Source organism: Stegodyphus dumicola, chromosome X2 (genome assembly GCF_044657685.1).
Source record: "Stegodyphus dumicola isolate Sdum_Otavi_A_Nest chromosome X2, ASM4465768v1".
NCBI classification, from domain to species: domain Eukaryota; kingdom Metazoa; phylum Arthropoda; class Arachnida; order Araneae; family Eresidae; genus Stegodyphus; species Stegodyphus dumicola.
This window is the reverse complement of record NC_140781.1, coordinates 39984629-40006686: the sequence shown is the minus strand read 5'-3', so window position 1 is coordinate 40006686 and position 22058 is coordinate 39984629. Positions and strand designations below refer to the sequence as shown.

General features: G+C 34.1%; 1 protein-coding gene across 1 annotated transcript; it reads left to right on the top strand.

Annotated features, from left to right (window-relative positions):
- The first annotated feature begins 206 nt into the window (after positions 1-206).
- On the top strand, positions 207-18775 carry LOC118193146 (uncharacterized). The gene is made up of 3 exons (XM_035364190.2): positions 207-786; positions 9612-9649; positions 11638-18775. The coding sequence occupies exons 1-3, from the start codon at positions 496-498 to the stop codon at positions 11843-11845; spliced, it is 537 nt and encodes a 178-aa protein (XP_035220081.1). The 5' UTR covers positions 207-495; the 3' UTR covers positions 11846-18775.
- Positions 18776-22058: the final 3283 nt, after the last annotated feature.

Sequence of the window (22058 nt, the reverse complement as noted above, 5' to 3'; positions counted from 1 at the left end):
TTTTGTCATATTATTTATCCTAAAGGGATTATGTTTTCATGAATTTTTTAAGTAAATTTATGTTTGATACCTATCCAAACGGGTTTCTTATATACCTGAAGTTTTCGTCATCAATTTTTTTTAATACCTTGATAAATTTTTTAATCGGGATTGTTGTTCATCGACTGTGCTCGTTTCCTTTTGACCTGTTGCTAATTTTAACCGATAGATCCAGATCTAGAGATGTTTACGTTTTGGGATAAGAATCTGGCATTTGTGTACGAAAGGTGAAAATTTGCATCAATTTGTTGTTATAGGATGCAGAGCAATTAGTATAATTTAAGATTCCGTTATTTGAATATTTTTAAAATGCGTATCTCATATGTGAATGTTTTACTTTAACTACTTTCAGAAAATTGCTATCATGGGTACAGTATTGTATAATCATGTTTATTTCAATCGAGTTTCCGAATTTTGACATAACTAAGATTTTTTCGCTGATATGAATGCAAAAACATGGAACAGAGAAACAGACGCAGTCTGGATGAGGAGAATGAACGTATTGTGATTTGCAGTAGTGCATCTTATTGTTACTTTACATTATCTATATTGTTGTTTTCTGTTGGAACTGTGATAACTATTTTAGCTTTAGATGAAAACGATGGTGTCTTTTCCAATCTCACGCATATGTGGCTGGTTGGCCCGCTATTCATAAGCTCAGGATTAATGGTAGCAGTGAAGACCATAATGTATCTAAGAAAAGAGACTATGATAATGTTTTTAACCCGACAAAGAACTTTATTGCGAGTAAGTTGTATTTTTGGTAATTCGTACTTCATATTCAAACTTCGTATTTATTTTTCGAATTCATTTTCAAATGCAAAAATATGAATGCAGTTATTTGGAATGTACCGCTGTTCTGCCCCCCCCCAAAAAAAAGATAATATTCATCACTTATGTGCATTTATTGTTTAGTTAAAAATTTATGAATGTTTAATCAACTCTGGAAACACAACTAAAGGTACTTGTAAATGACTTGATTCAATAAAAAAACGAAAACTTTTAAAAAAAGAAAGCATCTTAGTAATAACTATTAGGACCATTGAGATAATTTAATGCTCTGTAAAAGCAATTATACAATTAACAAAATATAAGAATTTGTAATGGGTGTGGGGATCTTGCAGTTCTAGAAATAAGTAATCCCCCACCACCCCCTCAAAAAAGTCAAAATTATATTATAAGCTCAGAAATTAATTAAAGTAATGTTCAGAAATCATTACAAACTAGGTAGCACATTTCACTGGTACTGTTTAATAAAATTTGAGCCAAGACATTACATGTGTTAAAATATTAATTTTAGATCTACTGATCACTAAATTGTAAAGAAATTTTGAGGAGAGAGATTTTAGTTTGTGACTGGAATCCAGTGTATAGGTTGGGTAAAGGATTTTTCTGTGAATTTTGTTGTTCCTTCTATCACCTTTCTAATTTTGTTTTTGAACTTCTGAAGAAGATTGAATTGACTGAACTTTCTATTCTGACTGTTAGCAGGAAATGCTATAAAAATGTTTTATAATAAATTGTAAAGAAAAGCATATTGTGGCAGGGCAGATAAGTAGCAATGTTATTATAGCAATGCTATTGAAACAAAAATTTATCTAAATTTAATTTTGTTATTTTTGGTTTTCACTGTAATATTTCTGTTTAAGTTTTATTTTAACTAAACTAATGAATTCCATTTGAATTTTATGGAGATTGTTCTTACTTATGCGTGTTTTCATCAATATAAAATTTTAAGAAATTACAAAATCAAATGAAATTAACCCAAAAGCATATTTATTATTATAGTTTTAATTCAGTAAATTTTATATCAGAATTATGCTATCAATAGTGCAAAGATTTTTAACTGTGCTCTGTAAAGTCATTTTAAAAAATGTTAAATTTACTGTTCCAGACATTGCAGAAAAATCATATCTGTCATTTTGAAGGCTTATTCTTTTGAAGTTGCATTAATAAGTGGTGCAAATTCCACCCAACTTTCTATGTTTCATGGTTGGCAGCTATGGCATAATCATTTAAAATATCAAGATGTAACCATGTGTTTTAACTGGATCAGTGGCGTAGCTTGGGTGGGGCAAGTGAGGCCATCTGTACCCGGGTACCACATCCAGGAGGAGCCAAGTTGATTTTACAGCATTTTAGAATGAAATGTTTCCATCCTTGGCACACAGAAAGGAGCGCAAAATCTTCAGTTGTTCTGGGGATAGTAATAGTGGTTAGAGGAGCCGATTGCAGTACTGGAGGGCCCAGGTTCGAATCCCGGAAGGAGGCATGGCTATAGCTGTTTGTCCCTTCATAGGAGGCAAAAGTGGCCCACCAATAGGACTTAAAAATAAAGTGACCACCATTTCGAAGTCGGCTGAGGGCCCACCGTCAGAGGGGAAAAAACTTCTTTTAAGTTTAGAAGCTTTGATAGCATCACCACTCTTACTCTTGAAAGCCATTGTAACATAAACTAAAAGTTTCTGAGTATGAGAGTTGGTATAGAATGTCACTCTTGAGAACAGGGAGATTGTTAACCTCTTGAGGACCAGCACACGGAGAATGAAGCACAGCCACGGGACCGAACCTCTGAAATGGAACGTTGCCACCAACCCATGCATTTTCAGCAGTTAAGCCTACTTTTAGAAACAAAATTTATATAAAATCAGCATTTTAATATAATGACCTCAATTTTTGAAGATACGTAGTTTTTTGAAGTTACGTTAATATACTAATTCTTAATAATTCTTAATATGTACTGCCCACCAGCGGCCGAGCGGTAAGGCCGCTGAACACTGGTAGTTCGGTCCAAGGTTCAAATCCCGCAAACGGGCTGGCTGCATGGGCGTTTTCGTGGTTTTCCCCATGTGTAATGTGTATGCGAGCCAGTTTCCCTTAGAAAGTCCTCCACGAAGGCATCCCTCCCCTTAGGCAGATAGCCCTCGAGGCTTTGCCGTAATCACACACACACACGCATTACACACACACTTAATATGTACTAATATAAAGAATATCACTTTAATAAAAATAAATGAAATGTGCAAAGTACTTAAAATTATAACTATACTCATGAAAACAAAATTACAAATATGAAATGTAAAAGAAAATTAAGCAATAATTCTCTGTGGGTAATTAGATTCAATTTAATAATTCTGCTGTGTGTGGAATAATTCAAAACGAGGATTGACATAGAGCAATGATGGCTTTTTTTGCTGAATATGTGAGATGCTTCACACATCGGGAAAGCTGATGTCTTTCCCCTTCTGTAATAATGCTGTAAAGTTATATTTTAATTAACTATGAAAGTTAAGTTAGTTAAGTCTATGTTAAGTTTTAAAATAAATTTTAAAAAGGACAACTGAGTTTTTCCATCACGGAAGTTCGCCAATGTTACACCCACTGTAGTCAGCTAAATGTGTTTTCACGCATTATCCTAATTTAAAAAAAAAAAAAAAAAAAAAAAAAAAAAAAAACCAACGTAAATGAAAGTATTGAGTTGGATGTACTTCCTCACATTCTAATACCGAAAAACCTGAAGAATAAAAATGGAGACAACAAAAAACGAAATTCCTAACGAAATAAACAAACGCGCCAATGTCTCTTTAACTTAAGAGCTGTGATTCCCTGTTTGTTTACACCAGTCAATCTCTCAACACCAGAAGCACAGAACAGAAACTGGTTAGTGTAGAGAGAAGTGTACCCCCTGTATTATCACAAAGTTGTCGTTTCATTTATCACCAAGTGGTGGTTTATTTATGGTAGCCTGAGTAGTTGAATGTTATGGAAACCCTAGTTTGACATAATTGGTCGCATGATTGCGGTGAATTTGTAAAAGATTGTCGTGTGTGTTGGTTAGGAAATACATTGCTTATTTTCTGGTTTAGACGGTAAAATGGCTGAATGTGGGAACATTAATTTGAAGTTTCTGGGTTAATCTTTGGATTATGGTAACTTAGCGATTTTTTGGCAAAAATTTGGCGACCAACCCTGCTACAGCAATCTGCTAGTTTTTGTTTGGACATCATTTTGTTTTCACGAAGTAAAGGCATGGTTTTTTTTTTTAACTCAACATTTTTTTCCAACAATCTGCTAGCCGAATTACACTTATGCTAGAACTTTTATGGAATAAAAGTGCTTAATCATGACGAAGATTCGGTGCAAAATTGGGAGAAAGTGCAGAATCGTAATCCCAAAATTGCACAAAAATGGCATTGCGCACACTCTTGACTTTATCCATGTACACTGCTAAAGTCCTAGCTAGTAACTTTTATCGCCTTACCAAAATGTCGCCAAACTACCTGTTACCATATTCCAAAGATTAGCCAATTTCTGTACCATTTGGAAAGAAAGGGGAAAAGAGCATTACTTGACTGGTGTGTAAATGAAGGTTTACTTAATAGCCATTATTAAGTATCCTGTTTGTAGGAAGGAAATGCATATGATTGAACGATACAGCGTTACGGAGCATATTTTTTACTCTTATTTTGTGAATTGGTGCGATTTAATGTGGTGACACCAGCATACAGATTCTAGTTCAGATAATTTTAGGAAGTTTTTGGATGCTGTTAAGGAATTTTGTTTGTGTGTGTGTGATTATGGCAAAGCCTCGAGGGCTATCTGCCTAAGGGGAGGGATGCCTTCGTGGAGGACTTTCTGAGGGAAACTGGCTCGTATACACGTTACACATGGGTAAAACCACGAAAACGCCCATGCAGCCAGCCCGTTTGCGGGATTCGAACCTCGGACCAAACTACCAGTGTTCAGCGACTTTACTGCTCGGCCGCTGGTGGGCCTGAACTTTGTTTGACTATTAATTCGTAAATAAGATAAGTGGATATTTTCTTTGTGTAGTGCAAAGATGAATTTCTTTTTTATGTTATTTCATTGCTTGATTTAAAGTATAGTTTATTGAGATTATATATTTTTTTGTTGGCTGCTCCTTTGACTTTTTAAGTGAATATAGTTCTATATGTGCATGGACAAAGTCAAGGGAGAACACAGTGCCTAGTTTGTGCAATTCTCTGATGTTTTTTAAGTAAAAATATGTCGATGTGTACATGGATGAAGTCAAGAAAGTGCGTAATGCCAAGTTTGTGTAATTCTGTGATATTTTTTTAAGTGAAAATAAGTCGATGTGTACATGGATACCGAGTTTGGACAATTCTTTGTCTTGTTATTTTGGCGCAAAAATCGCCACTACACAAGCCAAAATAACAAGTCAAAGAATTGCACGAACTCGGTATCCATGATCCATGTACCAACAAAAATTGCCAATTTTCGCCAGAGGGTATCCGTAAATATATTTTTACCCAGAAACTGATGCTTATACATGAAGCTCAAAAACCACATGACTTAACCCAAGTGAAAACCGTTACTTTTTATCTCCATCTACTGGCATTTAAAAATTTAAAAATATCATTTTGTTTTCAAGTTACGCAGATGCGACATTGGGTTGCTAAGAGTGGAATTGTTGCGTCACGACTATGCGACGTTGGTCTTGGGTGGGTGAAAAGCAGAGCTCAGAGAAATTTAATGGAAAAATCTGCTTACATGGGGAGGGGGAAGCAATTAAGATGCTTTGAACATTAACCCCGTAAGGACCAGCGGCGGGAGAACGAAGCGCAGTCACGGGACCGGACCTGCTGAAATGGATAGTAGCCACCGGCCTGCGCATTTTCAGCAGTTAAGCCTAATTTTACAAAAAAAAAAAAAAAAAAATCGTATAAAATCAGCATCTTGATATTATGACTTAAATTTTTGAAGTTGCGTATTTAATGTACTTGTTTTTAATGTGTATTAATATAAAAAATATCACATTAATATAAATAAATTAAACTGGCAAAATACTAAAATCATAACTATACATGCAGAAATAAGTAAGAATTACCTGTAGGTAATTAAATTCCAATTTAAAAATTCTGCTGTGTGTTAAATAACTCAAAACAAGGATCGACACGCAGTCCTACATTGCATATTTCGCACTCAAAATACGTTTTTTGCTTTCGGCTTTTCCTTGGTTTTAGCGCACACAACGCGTCTTCTCCTACTTTTATTACTTTTCCGTCAACGTAAATTTTCGGAAACTGTCTTCCAGTTGGACGGAAAGGTATAGTGTCTGGTGATTTTGGACAAATTTTTAAGTTTTTAAGTAAGGTCTCTTAGCCATGGCTAAAGGAATGAAACTGAATATAACCCCAACACATGTCCCAAAACTTCTTCAAGAGACGCTCAGAAACATTTCATCTTGAAAACCTGTGTGACAACAGGTTTATATTAGAAAACTTCCTGTTATTCTAAATCGAAAACAGCGTCCATGATGACCGAAAGTGATCAATGAAAGACCCCCCCCCACACTGGCGCGATATCCGTTACTGATCACGTCAATATATACATTATATATAATTTCATTACATGTAAAATACATTATATAACAAAATATAATGCCTGTGTCATTATACATAATGAGCATTCAAGGCATTATATGATGATGATGATGTCGTGTCTATGACAAAGTGCAATTATATAGCTTCGAAGCTGTCAAAGACAGCTTTTGAAACCTCGGCAGCTCTATCAGTATAAAGTAGGTCCACTGGGTCTTCAATGCCGATGTTAAACAGTCTGGCCTGGATTGCTGGGCAGCTGAAGATGTGATGGCGAGACAATGGGATGTCATCTGGGCAATTGAGGACAAATGTTAGTGTAACTACGCTGTCCGTCTGCAGAAATCCTCATCCCTTTTAAGTGATTTGTCCTAAGTCTGGTTATGATAGTCGATATGGCTCTGTCACAGTTCAATTCCGCGATGGAGTTTCCTTTAACTTGACCAATTAGTCTTTGGCTGGCAACTGTATTGGCATCAATGAGGTTTGGCATTATATATAATGACCTATTAAATCGAATAAGAAAAACAAAAACGCTGGCTCTTTCCTGAGAAATGTGAGCAAGACGCATTATGCGTCGAGACAGCTGATAATCTTTCCTCTTTTGTAATAATGTTGTAATGTTACTTTTTAATTAAACAAGAAAGCTTAAGTTTCAAAATAAATAGAAAAACAACAACAAAAAGAAAATCCTAACGAAATAAACAAAAACGCCTGTGCCCCTTTATTTCACAGGCGTACTTATAAAGAGTCATGATTTCCAGTTTGTTTATTTCAATAAATCTCTCAATACCAGAAGCACAAAACAAAAACTAATGCCAGTACATGAAGGTCAAATGCCATATGAATCAACCCATGTGAAAACAATGACCACTTAGCTCCATTTACTGGCTTTTAAAAATTCAAATAAATCGTTCCGTTTTAATGACATGTATACGGGACTTTGGGCTCGTAGAAGCAGAATCGTTGCATCGCATATACAGATTGTGGGCTGGTAGGAGTGGAATCGTTGTGTCGCGTATACGCGACTCTGGTCCTGAACTGGTTAATGGCCAAACTTGTGCCTATCATTCCAGCTAAAGTTTAAAGGAATAAATTGTTCTTTATTTAGTTAGATAATTTACAGTTACATATATATAATACACTCTTTTGCAAAAAAAACTGAAGTACAAAGAATGACGTTTTACAATCGTGATGAAATTTATACAAAAACATCTTGATCGAACATGCAAATGATCAAAGATTCAAGGCAAATGAACGGGAATTGTGATCATAGCGCTTATTTCTAGTGCACAGTTCACAAAGTATAAAACCAGTAACAGAGGCGAAAAATTTATCTTTTTTGTTGCTGCCATTGTAATTATGTAAAGAAGCAACTAAAGATGCCATTATGATGATATCGAAGACCTTACAGACAACTAAATGACTTCGAACGTAGTCGCATTATAGGGTTGCAGGAAGATGGATGGTCATACTGAGCAGTAGGCCGTCATCTGCAGCGTGCAGACACTGCTGTGCAAAGATATTTGCTGTAAGGAAATTGCCGAGGAAATGAAGGCTCTGGAAGGCCAAGGAGAGTAAATGCGAGGCAAGATAAGATGATTGTTTGTCAGGTCCGAACCACCCCAACTGTATCATTGTTGACTATTCAACACACTACAGCCATGTCTATATCTCCCGTGGTACCGTCCACCATCTCACGGCTCTTGTCTGAGGCGGGGTTATGCTCACAGAAGTCTTTAAGACGTTTGACCCCACAACATTGGCGGAGTCGTCTGGACTAGTGTAGCAGCCGATCATCATAGCTGCCATCAGACTGGCATCGTACAGTGTTTAGCAATGAGTCCCGCTTCACTCTTGAAGCAGATGACCACCGTGTTCGTGTCTAGAGAGGACGGGGCAAGCGGTCCCAATCAGCCATTGTTTTACAAAGGCATACAGCCATAACTCCTTGTGTGATGGTGTGGGGTGCTGTTTCTTATGACAGCAGGTCGTCTTTACTCATCCTCCATACATCTTTAACAGCTCAGCTTATATATTAGTATCATCTTGCGGACGGTTGCATTACCTTTCATGGCACGTCATCCCGGGGCCATTTTCCAACAAGATAATGCCCGCCGACATACTGCTCGCATATCTCTGGACTGCCTCCGTGCGGTTGATACTCTTCCTTGGCCAGCAAGGTCTCTAAACCTTTCGCCAATCAAGAATGTCTGGGACATGGTAGGCTGCCAGATTCAGGCACCACAAAATATCGCAGATCTGGAGCGACAACTGATGAATGCCTGGCAGAATGTGTCACAGGATGACATTAGGAACCTCTACCACTCCTTGCCTCGACGAATTCAAGCATGCATTGCCACCAGGGACGGTTTGACCAACTACTAAATTGAACACTCAATGGGTGATTGTGAGCTGTGAACAGGTACTGTGACCTTGATTTTTTAATCATTTTATTATTTGTGTATGAGCTATACACGTGTTCAATTTCGTCAAAAACAACCACTTCCTTTATGGAGTGCTTCGATTTTTTTGCAAAAGAGTGTATAAAGAAACTTAAATTGCTTATCTTAATTTCTCTTGCTAAATTGCCATTGTATATCCATTTTCAAATAAAGTCACATATCATCCCCTTTTTGATGCTAGGGTTCCTGCGATTTCAAAAATACTCTGTTGCATGCTGTTGCTCTATTGCATCCTATAGAAGGGATATCCAAAATATTAATCTTTTTCCCCTAAATGTGAGGGGGAGAAACGAGTCTTGTATCCTTCTTTGCAAAAATTTAACCGGCTTGTTGAGAATTAATCGGGTTTATATAAAACCAAGGTGACATGATTGGGTTGTAATGTGATGCTTATCCATTATTGGTGCTAAATCACATTGTTTGCTATAATGCATATGTGCTAATAGTATAATGAGCTTTAGAATGACATTAAAAATATCTCAGTAACTGAATTTTATTTGAGAACTATTCCAGTTAATTGAGTTTTCTGGTTACTATTCCAGTTAATTGAGTTTTCTGGTTTTCTGGTAATTGAATGCTAGATAGTCGAGCTTTTACTGTTCAGTGTAGTATTACATTATTATTAATACTGATTATGTATATTTATTTTGCTCTTTATAAAAAATTAATTTTAGTAATTAAAGTATGTACTAAGTAAAATACTTTATTTATAAGGCTATTTTTTTAAATTTTTCATTTCTTGCAGGAATTCCATTACCCGTCTCTAGAAATAGGATTTACAAGGTAAGAATTACAAGGTCCAGCTATTAATTTCCACGACTTATGGAATAACTCGGAAGAAAAAAGGTTACACACATAGCTATTTAATATGATTCAAAGTAATCCACATCAGCCGTAATGCACGTCTGTGCTTGGCTGTACAAATTTCGGAAAGAAGTTTTAAAGTCCTCTTTTGGAATGCTCTTTAATAGTGACGTTACAGTTTTCTTGATGTCTTCGACATCCTGAAATCTTGTTCCCTTCAGTGAATTTTTCAGCTTAGGAAACAGTAAAAATCTGCGGGTGCTAGGTCTGGAGAATATGGTGAATGCTGCATTTCAACGATACCATGCTGGGCTAAGAATCGCCTCACAGGCAACGCAATGTGTGGGCGGGGCATTGTCATTGTAGCAGCAGCCAACTTCTATTTTGTTGAAAATGAGGCCTCACTCTACGAATTCGTTTTCGAAGTCGGTCAAGAACTTCTGTGTAGAACTGTCCATTGATAGTCATGTTAGGAGGAAGAAATTCATGATAAATGAGTCTATCGCAATCGAAGAAAGCAATTAACATGACCTTGATTTTGGACCTCAAATCGAAATTTTTTCTGCCTTGGTGAACTTGGAGACTGCCATTCGGAGCCTTGACGCTTGGTTTCAGGGTCATATTGATAACACCAAGATCGTGTCCCGTGACTATCCTATCCAGGAACACAGGGTCAGCATCAGCGTTGTTGATAAGTACACTACATGCGTCCAGTCTCATTTGCTTTTGTTCGTCCCATAAATGGTAAGGAACGAATCTGGAACAAATCTTGCGTTTGCCTAGGTCTTGCGTCAAAATTTGCTGAACCGTCTCTTTGTCCATGTTGAATTCATTGGCGAGTACTCGAATAGTCAATCGACGATCACATTTCGCCATATCACGAACTTTTTCAATTCCTTCCGGCGTGCATACAGGCTGCGGCTGACCTGTGTGTGGATCATCTTCGGCGCTTTCGCGCCCGTCCCGAAAGCGTTTAAACCATTCAAAAGTTCTTGAGTGGGATAATGCTTCCTTGCCATAAACTTGTTTTAACATTTTGTAGGTTTCATCAGCTGTCTTGCCCAATTTGAAGCAAAATGTAATGTTAATTCTTTGATCCATTTTCGCTTCAACAATAAAAATTTAAGAGCTACATTTTAGTGCGCCTTTCCACGAGAACCACTTACTTCAGAATGGCGCCGATGCACTGCACATGTGCAAGAAAATGCTCTTCAATATTCAGTCATTAGCGCCATCTTCCGACTTTTTGTTCTCCTACAGTTACGTCAGTCCTGGAAATTAATAGCTGAACCTTGTATGTTTCATATGCTATAATTTTATTGAGAATAAATGTGAGAACACATGCTTATCTGAATAAATAATCTGCATGCTAACTTGTAACATTTCGTTAAATTTTATTAATAATTAAAGATTATGCTTTCCTTTTGTGCCCCATTTCATCAGCGCTTAGTCCAGAAGATTATGTAGATTTCAGGGCAACTGGCGTAGTTTAATTTGAGATAACCGGCATTAGCTTTTTTTGTCGCTGATTCAGGAATAGACATGAAAAGCGAGATTCGCCACAGATAGTAAATATTGTATGTTAATTGAGATTTGAATATCCAACCCAGTTTGTGTTGTCGACATTTACCATATTATAAAGTTCCATCCAGCAGCTATGATCCAGGAAAATTAAATTTTTTGTTGTATTATTTTAGTTAACTTACCAGCAGTAGGGAAATTTAACTTTTGCGTTTTGTGCAGTATATTTTATGTACAGCCAGTCTAAAAAGGCAGTAACTCGCTGATATGCACAGGTAACTGTTAAGGCTGAACAATGAGTAGAAGTAAGCAGTATGTAGTTAAGACATCCTTAGATGCTACAGACTTTTTTTTCCCCTTGTGGAAACATCTATTGCATTTAATGTTTTTTGTAAAAAGTTTGTATATATGGTAAGTACATGAATTAATGATCAGCATTTTTTCAGGAGCTGTAGTAATCTGACTAGACCTCCATCTTACGAAACTGTGATTGGTGGAACACAGCAGACTTCACATTTGATTGCAGAACATGATATTAATATGAATGTAGACAGTAGTTCGTTAAATGTTGAAAATCCCCCTCCTTCGTATGAAGAAGCTGTGCTTCTAATAAATCAAAACAGTGCTCATACTGAATTTGTAATTCAGACTTAAAAATTATATTCTGTATTATTATATGGTCGTCATATTATTTTGATTTGTGTATTACTAAAGATGAGCAATTTATGCATTATGTGGAATGCTTTGCTAATTAATGAATTTATACTTTATGATACTTCTCAGTTTTCTTTTATTACTTAATAATAGTAAGGCATTCAAAATCTGTTATTTAGCCTCCTATCCAATGCAATTATGCCACAGGATTTTCTTTATTTTGATGTCTTCTGTTCCAAATTATGACGAAGATCTGAGTTATGCATTGTCATTTTACTTAAATTTGTGATTTGGTATTTTCTGTTTGAATTAGACGTTCCAATAGTGATAACATTACAAGCTTCTTTTCTTAAATTTAACCCTGTTACAGCTTTTTGTAAAAATATCTTGCATGTATATATTATCTGTTTTTAAAAGATTGAATAATTTACTCATTTATGTATATTGCTTCCAACCAAGATGATAAATAAGCTGTTTTATATTTGAGCATGAGAACATGACCATTAAAATAATGTGAGTAATAAATCTGTCTTAAAAGACGGAAATAATCATTCTTAAGAAAACATGTTTATGAAATAATTCTTAAAACATTTAGAAAATTTTTGTTATTGTTATCTGTTTTATTCTGATGTGAAAGTTTTTTTTTTTTTTTTTTTTTTTTTTTTTATCACTGTTATTTTTATAAAAAGTACAAAGAAACTGAATACCTGAATTTTTTTAAGGCCAAACATGTCTTTTCAAAGTAAGATTAAGTAATTAATCAAAATATATGGTCATTCAACATAGGTTTTTGAATAATTTGGTCTCGAATAAATAAATGTTGTATTTTTTATTTTAGAATTAAAATAAGTATCTCATTTCTAAGCAACATAATGCAACCTCAAGATTGTCAGCTATCCTAGTGGTCTCAAACTGGCCACATGCAGCCCCCAAACCAATTTTATGTGGCCTATGAAGACATTTCAGTACTTACATGTTATTGTAACAACTTAGTGAAAATAGCCAAAGCTTCAGAATGTAATTAGGCAGGTGCTTTTTTTTTTTTTTTTTTCCTTAAAATGCGCTTGAAAAGTGCTTATAGGTGCTTATTTTTTTAACTAAAATGTGGCTACGAACTCTGTTTTTGAATCTGTCATGAAGACCTGCGTTTAAGAGCCTTTATTAGCTAAATTTGTATATTTAATTACTTCAGGCTCTGTTTTCATAAGCTTTCATTTATTAAGATGACATTTATATTATTAAAGAATGTAAGAAAGCAAAATATCGTAATTTATAAGTTAATATATACCAAGAGACAAAAAAAATCTCATGACTGGGTAGCCGACCATGGCCCTCGGAGGGTTAATCTTGCCACCGGCATTCAGTTTACAATGTAAAGCACAAAGTAAGCAACGAACTTCGTAACTAACATCCATGCAGAAATAAGCCATGAGAAATATTCTCTCAACAATCAAAATCACACATTACAACCAATCACATCGTAGTAGGTTTTCCGAAAAGTACCCAGGTTGCCATAAGTGAAATAACAGCTTGGCGATAATCCAAGTGGTACCCCAAAATATAGACTACCCTCGAAAAGTTCCTATAATCTCGTGTATGAATCTAAATCAATATTTTCAGAAATGCTTAAGTGTAGCCTTTATTTAAGAAAGTATGAAATCAAACATTTCAAATAAATGAAGCAAAAAGAATTCTTATGTTATTTGTGTATAAAATTGCATTTATTTAGTTATTTTATTAGTTTGAAGATTTGTTAAAAGATACAGTTGTTGATGTTTTAAATTTCATTTTGAAGATCATGCATGTAATTTATTCCTGTTGATATTCTAATGTAGAAAATATTTTAGAAGAAAGTTATTTTTGTGTGTGTTACTTTTCATCTTCATAACAGGATTGTGTGTCTTTTCTGCTTTGTTTTTATTTGTGCTGAAGGGATAATTTATAATTTTTTAATTGGTAATTTTATTTCCCCTCCTCTTTTATAGCATTGTTCCTTTTGTAGATATTACTTTTCATTTGAGAGCTAAAGAGCATATACATTTATTTTATTTTCTAGTATAGTTATTCATCTCTCGCTATGGTTAGTGTAGTGTGATATGTTGAAAGTCACATTCAGTCAGATAATTTATTAACTTCTTGTTTATCTGCATTATTGTTCATTCATCTACTGATTTCTCTTTTGGTAAGAAATATGTATTCTGTTATTAAAAATATAAATTAATATATAAAGTGTTAATATATAAAGTGTATGTAAGAATGCATGAATATTCTGAGAAAGGGAAATTTCATATTAAGCTTTTGTCCAACAACTATAGGCTGTCAAAATTAGTTTTTCTTGTCTTTTGTTTGTTCAAAGCTTCCTTTGTGTTTTAAATGTGTTTGTGTTACATAATTGTGAAGTATGATTTAAAAAAATATTATATGTATTGAACAAATATATATGTGTGAAATTTATCAGTCTTGGTATTGGATCTGTTTTGTATCATAATTTATAGCCTGTGATTTTCAGATTATTTATAATTGGAATAATGAGATGTAAATAACAGTGAATCATTCACATGGTTTGTAACTTAAAAAAGAAGATACATATGCTGATGTAATATCCTAGATTTTGTATCTAACGCAAAATATTTGTGTTTTTGTTAAACAAGTTTATTTGAATAATTTTTTATTTACATGTTATAGATTTTTTAGTATCATTTTCTGGTTTGTTTAAGCTCGCTTAGAGTTGCAAATGTAGCTGTTATATATTAATTTAAATAATAATTATTTTATAGACGGAAAAGGATGAAGAGCCACCATGCATGAAAACTGGGATTGTGGGTCATGGTTTATTTTTTATAATTAAGTCTGGGAAATTCATTCTATCATAAGAAGTCATACTCTGGTTTTGACTGTGCATTGTTTCAGTTGTGTTTGGTTTTCTTTTTATTGATTGAGCAGTTCTTTTCATATGGTCATAAAATTTTACAGTGTATTTGTGAATACATGTTTAAAATTTGTTCTCTGACATTTACAAATTAGCATAATTTATTATACAAATGCATTTAATGAGCATAAATGTAGCATATACTAAAATTTATAAATAACACGCATGTACATTTTGATAAGCTAAAACTGAAATGAAGGGAGAATTCAAGTTATCAGCATTTCAGCTTTGATCAAAGAAAGTTAATATACATTTGAATTTTGACATTCAGGTGAACTTGTGGAAATTTTTGGCTTATCTGAGTTTTGTTGTAGAGTAAAAACTGAATAAAATTTGAAAAATTTATCCTTGCTCCCTAAAATAATTTTTTGTAATGCATAAAAAGATCAAAGTAATCTAGTTTGATAAGTTCTGTGTTATATGTAAAGGAGAAAGACAAAGAAAAATTCACCATCACATTTAAGACATGAAAATTAATAAAGTATGAAGGTTGAATTAAATATTAAGTTTAATGAACATTCTTTCTTTTGAATTGAATATATAGGAATGTGGTCTTAATAAAATGACATTCCTTTTCTAAATAATAATTTTATGAGTTCTTGCATTTTTGTTTTATGGAGTGTAGACAAATAAATTATTAGGATATGAAATTGTGTGCAGCAAGGGCAGATTAACTAATAGCAAGTGGTGGAGGGGAGGGAGAATAAATAAGTATGCTTGCTATATTTATTGGGAATTTTCAACAAATTTAACCCATTTGTTTTTGTTCAAATGTATAATTAATGAGTTTAGAACTTTTTGCAATGAAATTCTTTTTTATGAATTTGTATGTTACTAGGTTTGTTCATTCTCACGTGCTGTGATGTTTTTAGGATATAGCATTTATGTATATCTGATTCATTTCTGTTCCCTCTTATGCCAAAAAAGTTGCAGAAAGGTACATTATTCTGTATACAGTAAGATGAGCTATGTAATGGTAACATAATTAGCAAAGCATTTTATCAGCATATGACAGAAATAATGAAGGACAATATGTGATAATTGATTATAAAATTTTATTTTGTTTGCTTTGCCAAGAGGCAAGAATCTTGTAATAATTTAACTTGCTACACTGAAGTGAATTTAAAAGTGGTATATTTTCATGTAATATTCTTTGCTTAAATTTGGTTATAAATTTTCATTGTTATATTAGTAGTATGATTTATGGTAGGAAAAAGTAAATATTTAGCACAGCTTATCCATATGTTAATTATGCAGACAAATTAAGGAAAGGCATGTAATTAATATTAATTTTTATATTGCCATCTAAAGATACAGGTATTATCCAGGTTCTCATAAGTATAGAGGTGCATATTATTTTTGGAGATTATATGTAGGGAGTGGTCTCAAACTACAAAAGCCTTAGGGCCCTTGATTAGACTAAGATAACTAGGTGAAAATATTCCCTTTCCTCTTTGTTTATGATCTATTTTATCCCTTATAAAATTCTTATACTACATTCATTTGTGAGCCTGATTTGAGTCTTATCTGAAATATAATTTTATTCATACCTACACACACATACATAATAACCATTAGGAGCTAGTTAGTAGATAATATAGAGGAAGGAAAATGTTTTTAATATTGGCTGTAGTTATGTAGATAACCTCTTTCTTCCTGCTGAATGAGATTTCTTATAAATGCAGCAAATTTTAGAAACATCTGCTTGATATAATTAGCTGGCCAAGAGCAATGAGAGAATGATTTGTCATCAGATGAACAACATGCTTGGTATGAAGCATTAACTTTAAAATGCCATCTAAGATATAGCCTCCTCTTTGATTTTGGTAATAATTAAAACATTTTTTCCTCATAGAACAGCTGCTGGAAGTGTGTTAAATGCATTTAAATTAAATACAGAAAATTAAAAAATATAAAGTAGATATGAAAAATGGTTATTCATTTCAGTAAGAACTTTTTCTTTCCCATTTAAATTTCATGCAACTTATTTCTGTTATCTGAGATATGCCTTGCTCAATTTATGTTTTTCTGGGGGACGAGTAAAAGTACTTGTAGAGGTTTTAAAAGATTTTTAACAGATGAATGTATCATTTGATCAGCTGCTTTTGCATTTGTCACACTGCATATAATTTATTTAAAATTACTTAATGAATAGAGGCCCTTTCGATGTATTTTGTTGCTTTATATAAGGGGCGATCAAAAAGTTTCCATTCGAAGGTGGTAAAGTTCCGATTTGGTATGCCAACTATGTAAAATTGCCTGAAACACATAGGCAATCATCCCATTGCTTTACCAGATTAAATATAACGGTTAAGTAAAACTCCTTTTTCTGCTGCTTGAACTCCAAAATTGCTTGCTGTACATTTCCATTCGACTGGAACCGTTCAAGGACTTTTTTAAGGGTGGTGCCTTAAAAAAGGCATGATAATCGCATGGGCAGAAATCACGACTGTGAGGCAGGGGCTCGAGTGTCTCCCACTTTAGTGTGTATAACTTTGACATTACGAGATTTCGATATGGGGCTGTGTATTATGATCCCATTCCGCATTTTCCCCGGACATTTCGCAGTACCGTTCCCCAGTGATGGTGACATCTGGATCCTTGAAATCAGTGGGTAATGGAAACCAAATAACAGGATAAACATCACGTTTTCCTCACATGATTGGCTCTTGAACTTCTTGGGACGAAGGATGACACCACTGCATAGTCGACACTTTCGACTCAGGTGCCCGATGGTTGCACCAGCTTTCACTGCCTGCAACAGTGTGCTCAAGGAAAGTTGCCACCAACATTGAAACACATGAGATGCTCCAGGCAAACAGCCATCCGGTTAGATATTTGTTCGGAATCCAACGCTCAGGGTATCCACTGGCTGCAGATCTAACGGTAGCCTAACTCCTGCCCAGTAATGCTTATGTCGGGATCCTTTGAGATGCACAAAGCGATATGCAGCGTTCCGCCCTACATCAACCACCCACTTGTTTTTGTCTGTAATGGATGTGGAGGGCCTCCCAGATCGAATTGCATCGTAAGATGAATTCCGAATCATCACTGAACATAGAGCACTATTCCACAACGGTGGTTTTGACAGGTATGCTTCTTTCTCTGAGAAATGTGTACCGATTTTTGGCTTTCGGCAGCCAAAAAAGAATAGCAGCATGTTGGTTCTGTTTGAACATATATGGTAATAACATTGCCACTGTTAACATTCGAGCATCTCCACACACCCTTTGAAATAGAGAAATACCATAGTAATAACATCTGCATTGGCGCTGTGCTACTTTGCACGTACACTGCAGCGATGCCCCTAAACGAAATTTTTTGATTGCCCCGTATATTTAAACCTTGGGATGAGACATGCGAGTTTTAATGTCTTGCTGTTATATCAACACATTGACTGTCGTGGAGGTCACCGGTGGCTGGCACTCGACTTGACTACAGCGCCATGGGGGTCACCGGCAACGCGACCAATAGTAAAAATACTTAAAGGAAATATCGATACTGATAAATTTTTAAATACCATTGTTACTACAATGGTTTGAACAATAATAAATAGCAAAAAATGGTCTACAGAGCCACGGAAATCACGGGGGACCCCTAACACGAAAAATGTATTAAACACGATTATATAACTCACCTTATCTTCTGTAGATAATACTTCAATATAATATACATCGCATAATAAAAAAATTCTTGTTCATGGTAAACCAGGTAATATGCGCTCGACAGTCAACGTGTTAACTGTAATCTGTTTAGATTTATCAAAATAATATAAAATAAAATTATATGTTTTAACCTCTTCTTTTTTTTTTCTTTTAAAGTTAAATGTAAAAATTTGTTTAAGCTGTCCACCTTGAAAAAATTTTCATCAAATCCTTAATTTACATGTTATTCCTTGATAAAATGTGTTTTCTTTTATGAGATTTACTTTTTTTGATTCATAACTGAATCATGAAAGTGTCATGATTGTAATTGAAATAAAAATTTTATTTTTTGAACAACCCTGTATGTTACTTTATTTTTTCAAATTGAGAAATAATTGAATATAGCAATGTAAAGGTGTGCAGCTGTTACTATGCAAACTTTACCATTTATTAATAATTCATTCTAATCTGGAAACAAAATTTTCTTTGTAAGTCTGCAATGTGCAGAAGTGTCAAAGGAAAATATTAAAAAAAATAATAACAATAAAATTACTTTTCATAATCTGTTATCATTGTCATAAAAATTGCATGTCTTCTGCAGTAGCAGCTGGGATACAAAACTAGTTAGGATTTTCAGATGCTTACTTATTCTTCCATTCTTGGGAATAGCCAAACTGTTTTGTGCTTTACTTTTCATTCTACCTTTAGTCAAGTTTTGGAAGATAGGGCTGTAAAAGTGAAAGCTTTGCGCACACCTTTTCTAAAGGAAACTGCCCCAGCTTTCTTTAGTAAGTGTAACAAGTGATAAAACCCGTATTGGCTGGCCTGGTGCGCTGCTAAGATTAGAACTTGATGGGAAATATTTCTTTTCCCTAACGTCGTAACCAAGCTGTGTATCGCATTCAGTTGAAGTCTTCCCGAAGTGCTAGGGAAAATGGATATTGATATTGGCATTTATTAAATGTGGATTCGCAATATATATATATATATATATATATATAAGGGTTCGTAATGGAGTGAATGCACAGAGAATCGATGATAGCTTGATAAAATTTATTGTTCCCAAAAAACGCTCGAGCTTTGGAACTTTCAACAAAAGCAATTGTACCGCTTTTATCGGCATCACAGGGCTCAGTAGTTAACACTTCAAACTACTAAACACAGCTTAATGCAAAGCGCAGCTCGCATGAAGATCTCAAAACTCCGAAGTCAGAGCTGAACCCCCTTCCCCCCCCAAAAAAAAAGCGAAATGATGCTGTCTGCGAGGTTGGCCGCCGAGAAATTTCTAATAACAGACAAAGTAGACAGATGTCTTGTTTTGCACTTGCTAAGTTTTTCTGCACCGATGGGGAAAAATCAAGCTTAGGTGCGAAGGAAAGGTACACAAAAAAGGGCAATTTTGTGTTTCAGAGGAGAGTAAAACTTCGGAGAGGAGAGGAGAGGAACTTCGTACATTTTATACGTATTCAAGACGCCAGGAAGGAAAGATGGGAAATAAATGGCCCAAAAGTAATAGAAAAAAAAAAAGGACAGCCTACAGAAAGAAAAGGAGAAGTAGAAAATTTCCTAAAATTCGATTGAATCCATGAGTGTAGTCAAAAGGGGAGGAAGCTGTGTTCATTTACAATAAATAGTGTCTCCCAGGTGTGTATAGTGAATGTGTTTGGTAAAGCTGGATAGATGTGATGATGGAGGAAAAAAAAAAAGATTGGGAGAGTCCAGTTACATAGCAGTTGAAGTCTAGCTGAAAAGCTAAATTTTGCTAAGACAGGAGCTCTACTAAGATTCTGCCTCCATCGTTTGCGATCGCAGCGCTTTCATGGATAATGAAGTGTATGTGTCTGAAACCGAAAAACCTCTGATTAGGAATGTAACGCTAAGTAATTAAATGAAATTGAGCTTTCTGTAAACATCAGCAAGGTCAAAAATACGGTAAATTAATGTAAGAAATAGTAAATGCATATAAATAGGTGTATATGTAAGATAAAAAATATGTACATATCAAAATTATAATTTAAAGTAACCCTTTAAGCCTTTAATTCTTCCTCTGTGTTCTAAAAATCGTAATAACTTCTCTGCATTGATTCATTTCAAGATCATTCCATTTTGCATGCCTGCGCAGCGCATGGACCTTATAAGAGATAGACTAACCCAGTGGGCGGGGCGTGCGTCACCGACATGTCGGCAAGAAAGAGTAGGGACGATCTGGCTTAAGGCTCGTTTCCACTACTGCGTACGAACGCGTTGCGTCAATTGAAGACACGCCTACGGCATCCGTACAAGCGTTTCCACTGCTGCGTATGCGTAAAGTATTTTCATTTTCCGCCGCTAGGTGTCACTGTAATATTTTGGCGCAAGCAGTTCGCAAGTTACGACGCTGAACATCTGAATTTTTCCCGCTTAAGCGAGTATTGTTTGTTTTGGATTTGATATGGAATTTTAGATAAGTAAGGTTATAATGCATATTATGAACATCACGAATTCCATAGAAGCTGAACTAAATTAAAAAAAAAAAAAATTGTGTTTCTAGAAGCCTTAAATATTATGAAATAATATATATATTATTAAAACTAAAATGTACTGTTAGTGAAAAAGTAAACAAATAAATAACATAAAATAAAAAAGTTAAAGGGATTAAAAAATAGTTGGTACTTTAAAAGTACAGAGCAACTGTAAGGAAAGGTTCACAATATTTAAGCAAAATTTGCTATGCTTGTATACCGCTGACTTCAGGGTCATAGCTGGATAATTTATTAGAAATCTCGTTTGTTTTAAAATGCACTATGGGCAGTTATATTTTATACATAATCCATAAAATATTATTTTTAATTTAAACATTTTTAATTCATATCTCTTTTTATACAAGAAGTTATAAAAATAAGATTTTTCTCTTTATATATACACACATTAGGTAAAGAAAATGGAAATATTTAATTAATTAATTCCTGCGCTTCTGCAGGAGAGGAGTGAATTTAAAAGCAATTATTATAGTAATTTTTTGTTAAAAAAATTTTTAGGGCATTAATACTGTCTCATGTTAATTGGAATGAAAGTTTAGAGTCGTAAACATCCCAAAGTCTGAGCACATGTATATACATTCACATAAAAGTGAAACGAAAATATATATATATATATCTCTGCAGGGTTTCAAAATAAATTAAATTTAAATAATTCTCTTGCGCCATTGCTGCAAGGAATGAAATTTGAATTTAACAAACATTTTCTATTCGTAAAAATTAAAAGTTAATTAAATTTAAATGAAATTTAATGCAAACAAATAAAGGATTAATTATTGCTGCGAACTAATATACAATATCATTTAAATTCTGAGAGCATATGTAAATCAAGTGCAAGTATCAAAATCCATGAATAAATATATAATTCCAAAAATTTATTTATCCTATTATTCGGTTATGCATTTTTATAAGTTTTTTAGGATTAAATCTATCCTATTATTTATTTATGCATTTTTATAATTTTTTTAGGATTAATAAGCTATCCCATTATTCACTTATGCATTTTTATAAATTTTTTAAGGATTAATAAATTTTTGGAATTATATATTTATTCATGGATTTTGATACTTGCACAGCAATAATTAATCATTTCTTTGTTTGCATTAAATTTCATTTAAATTTAA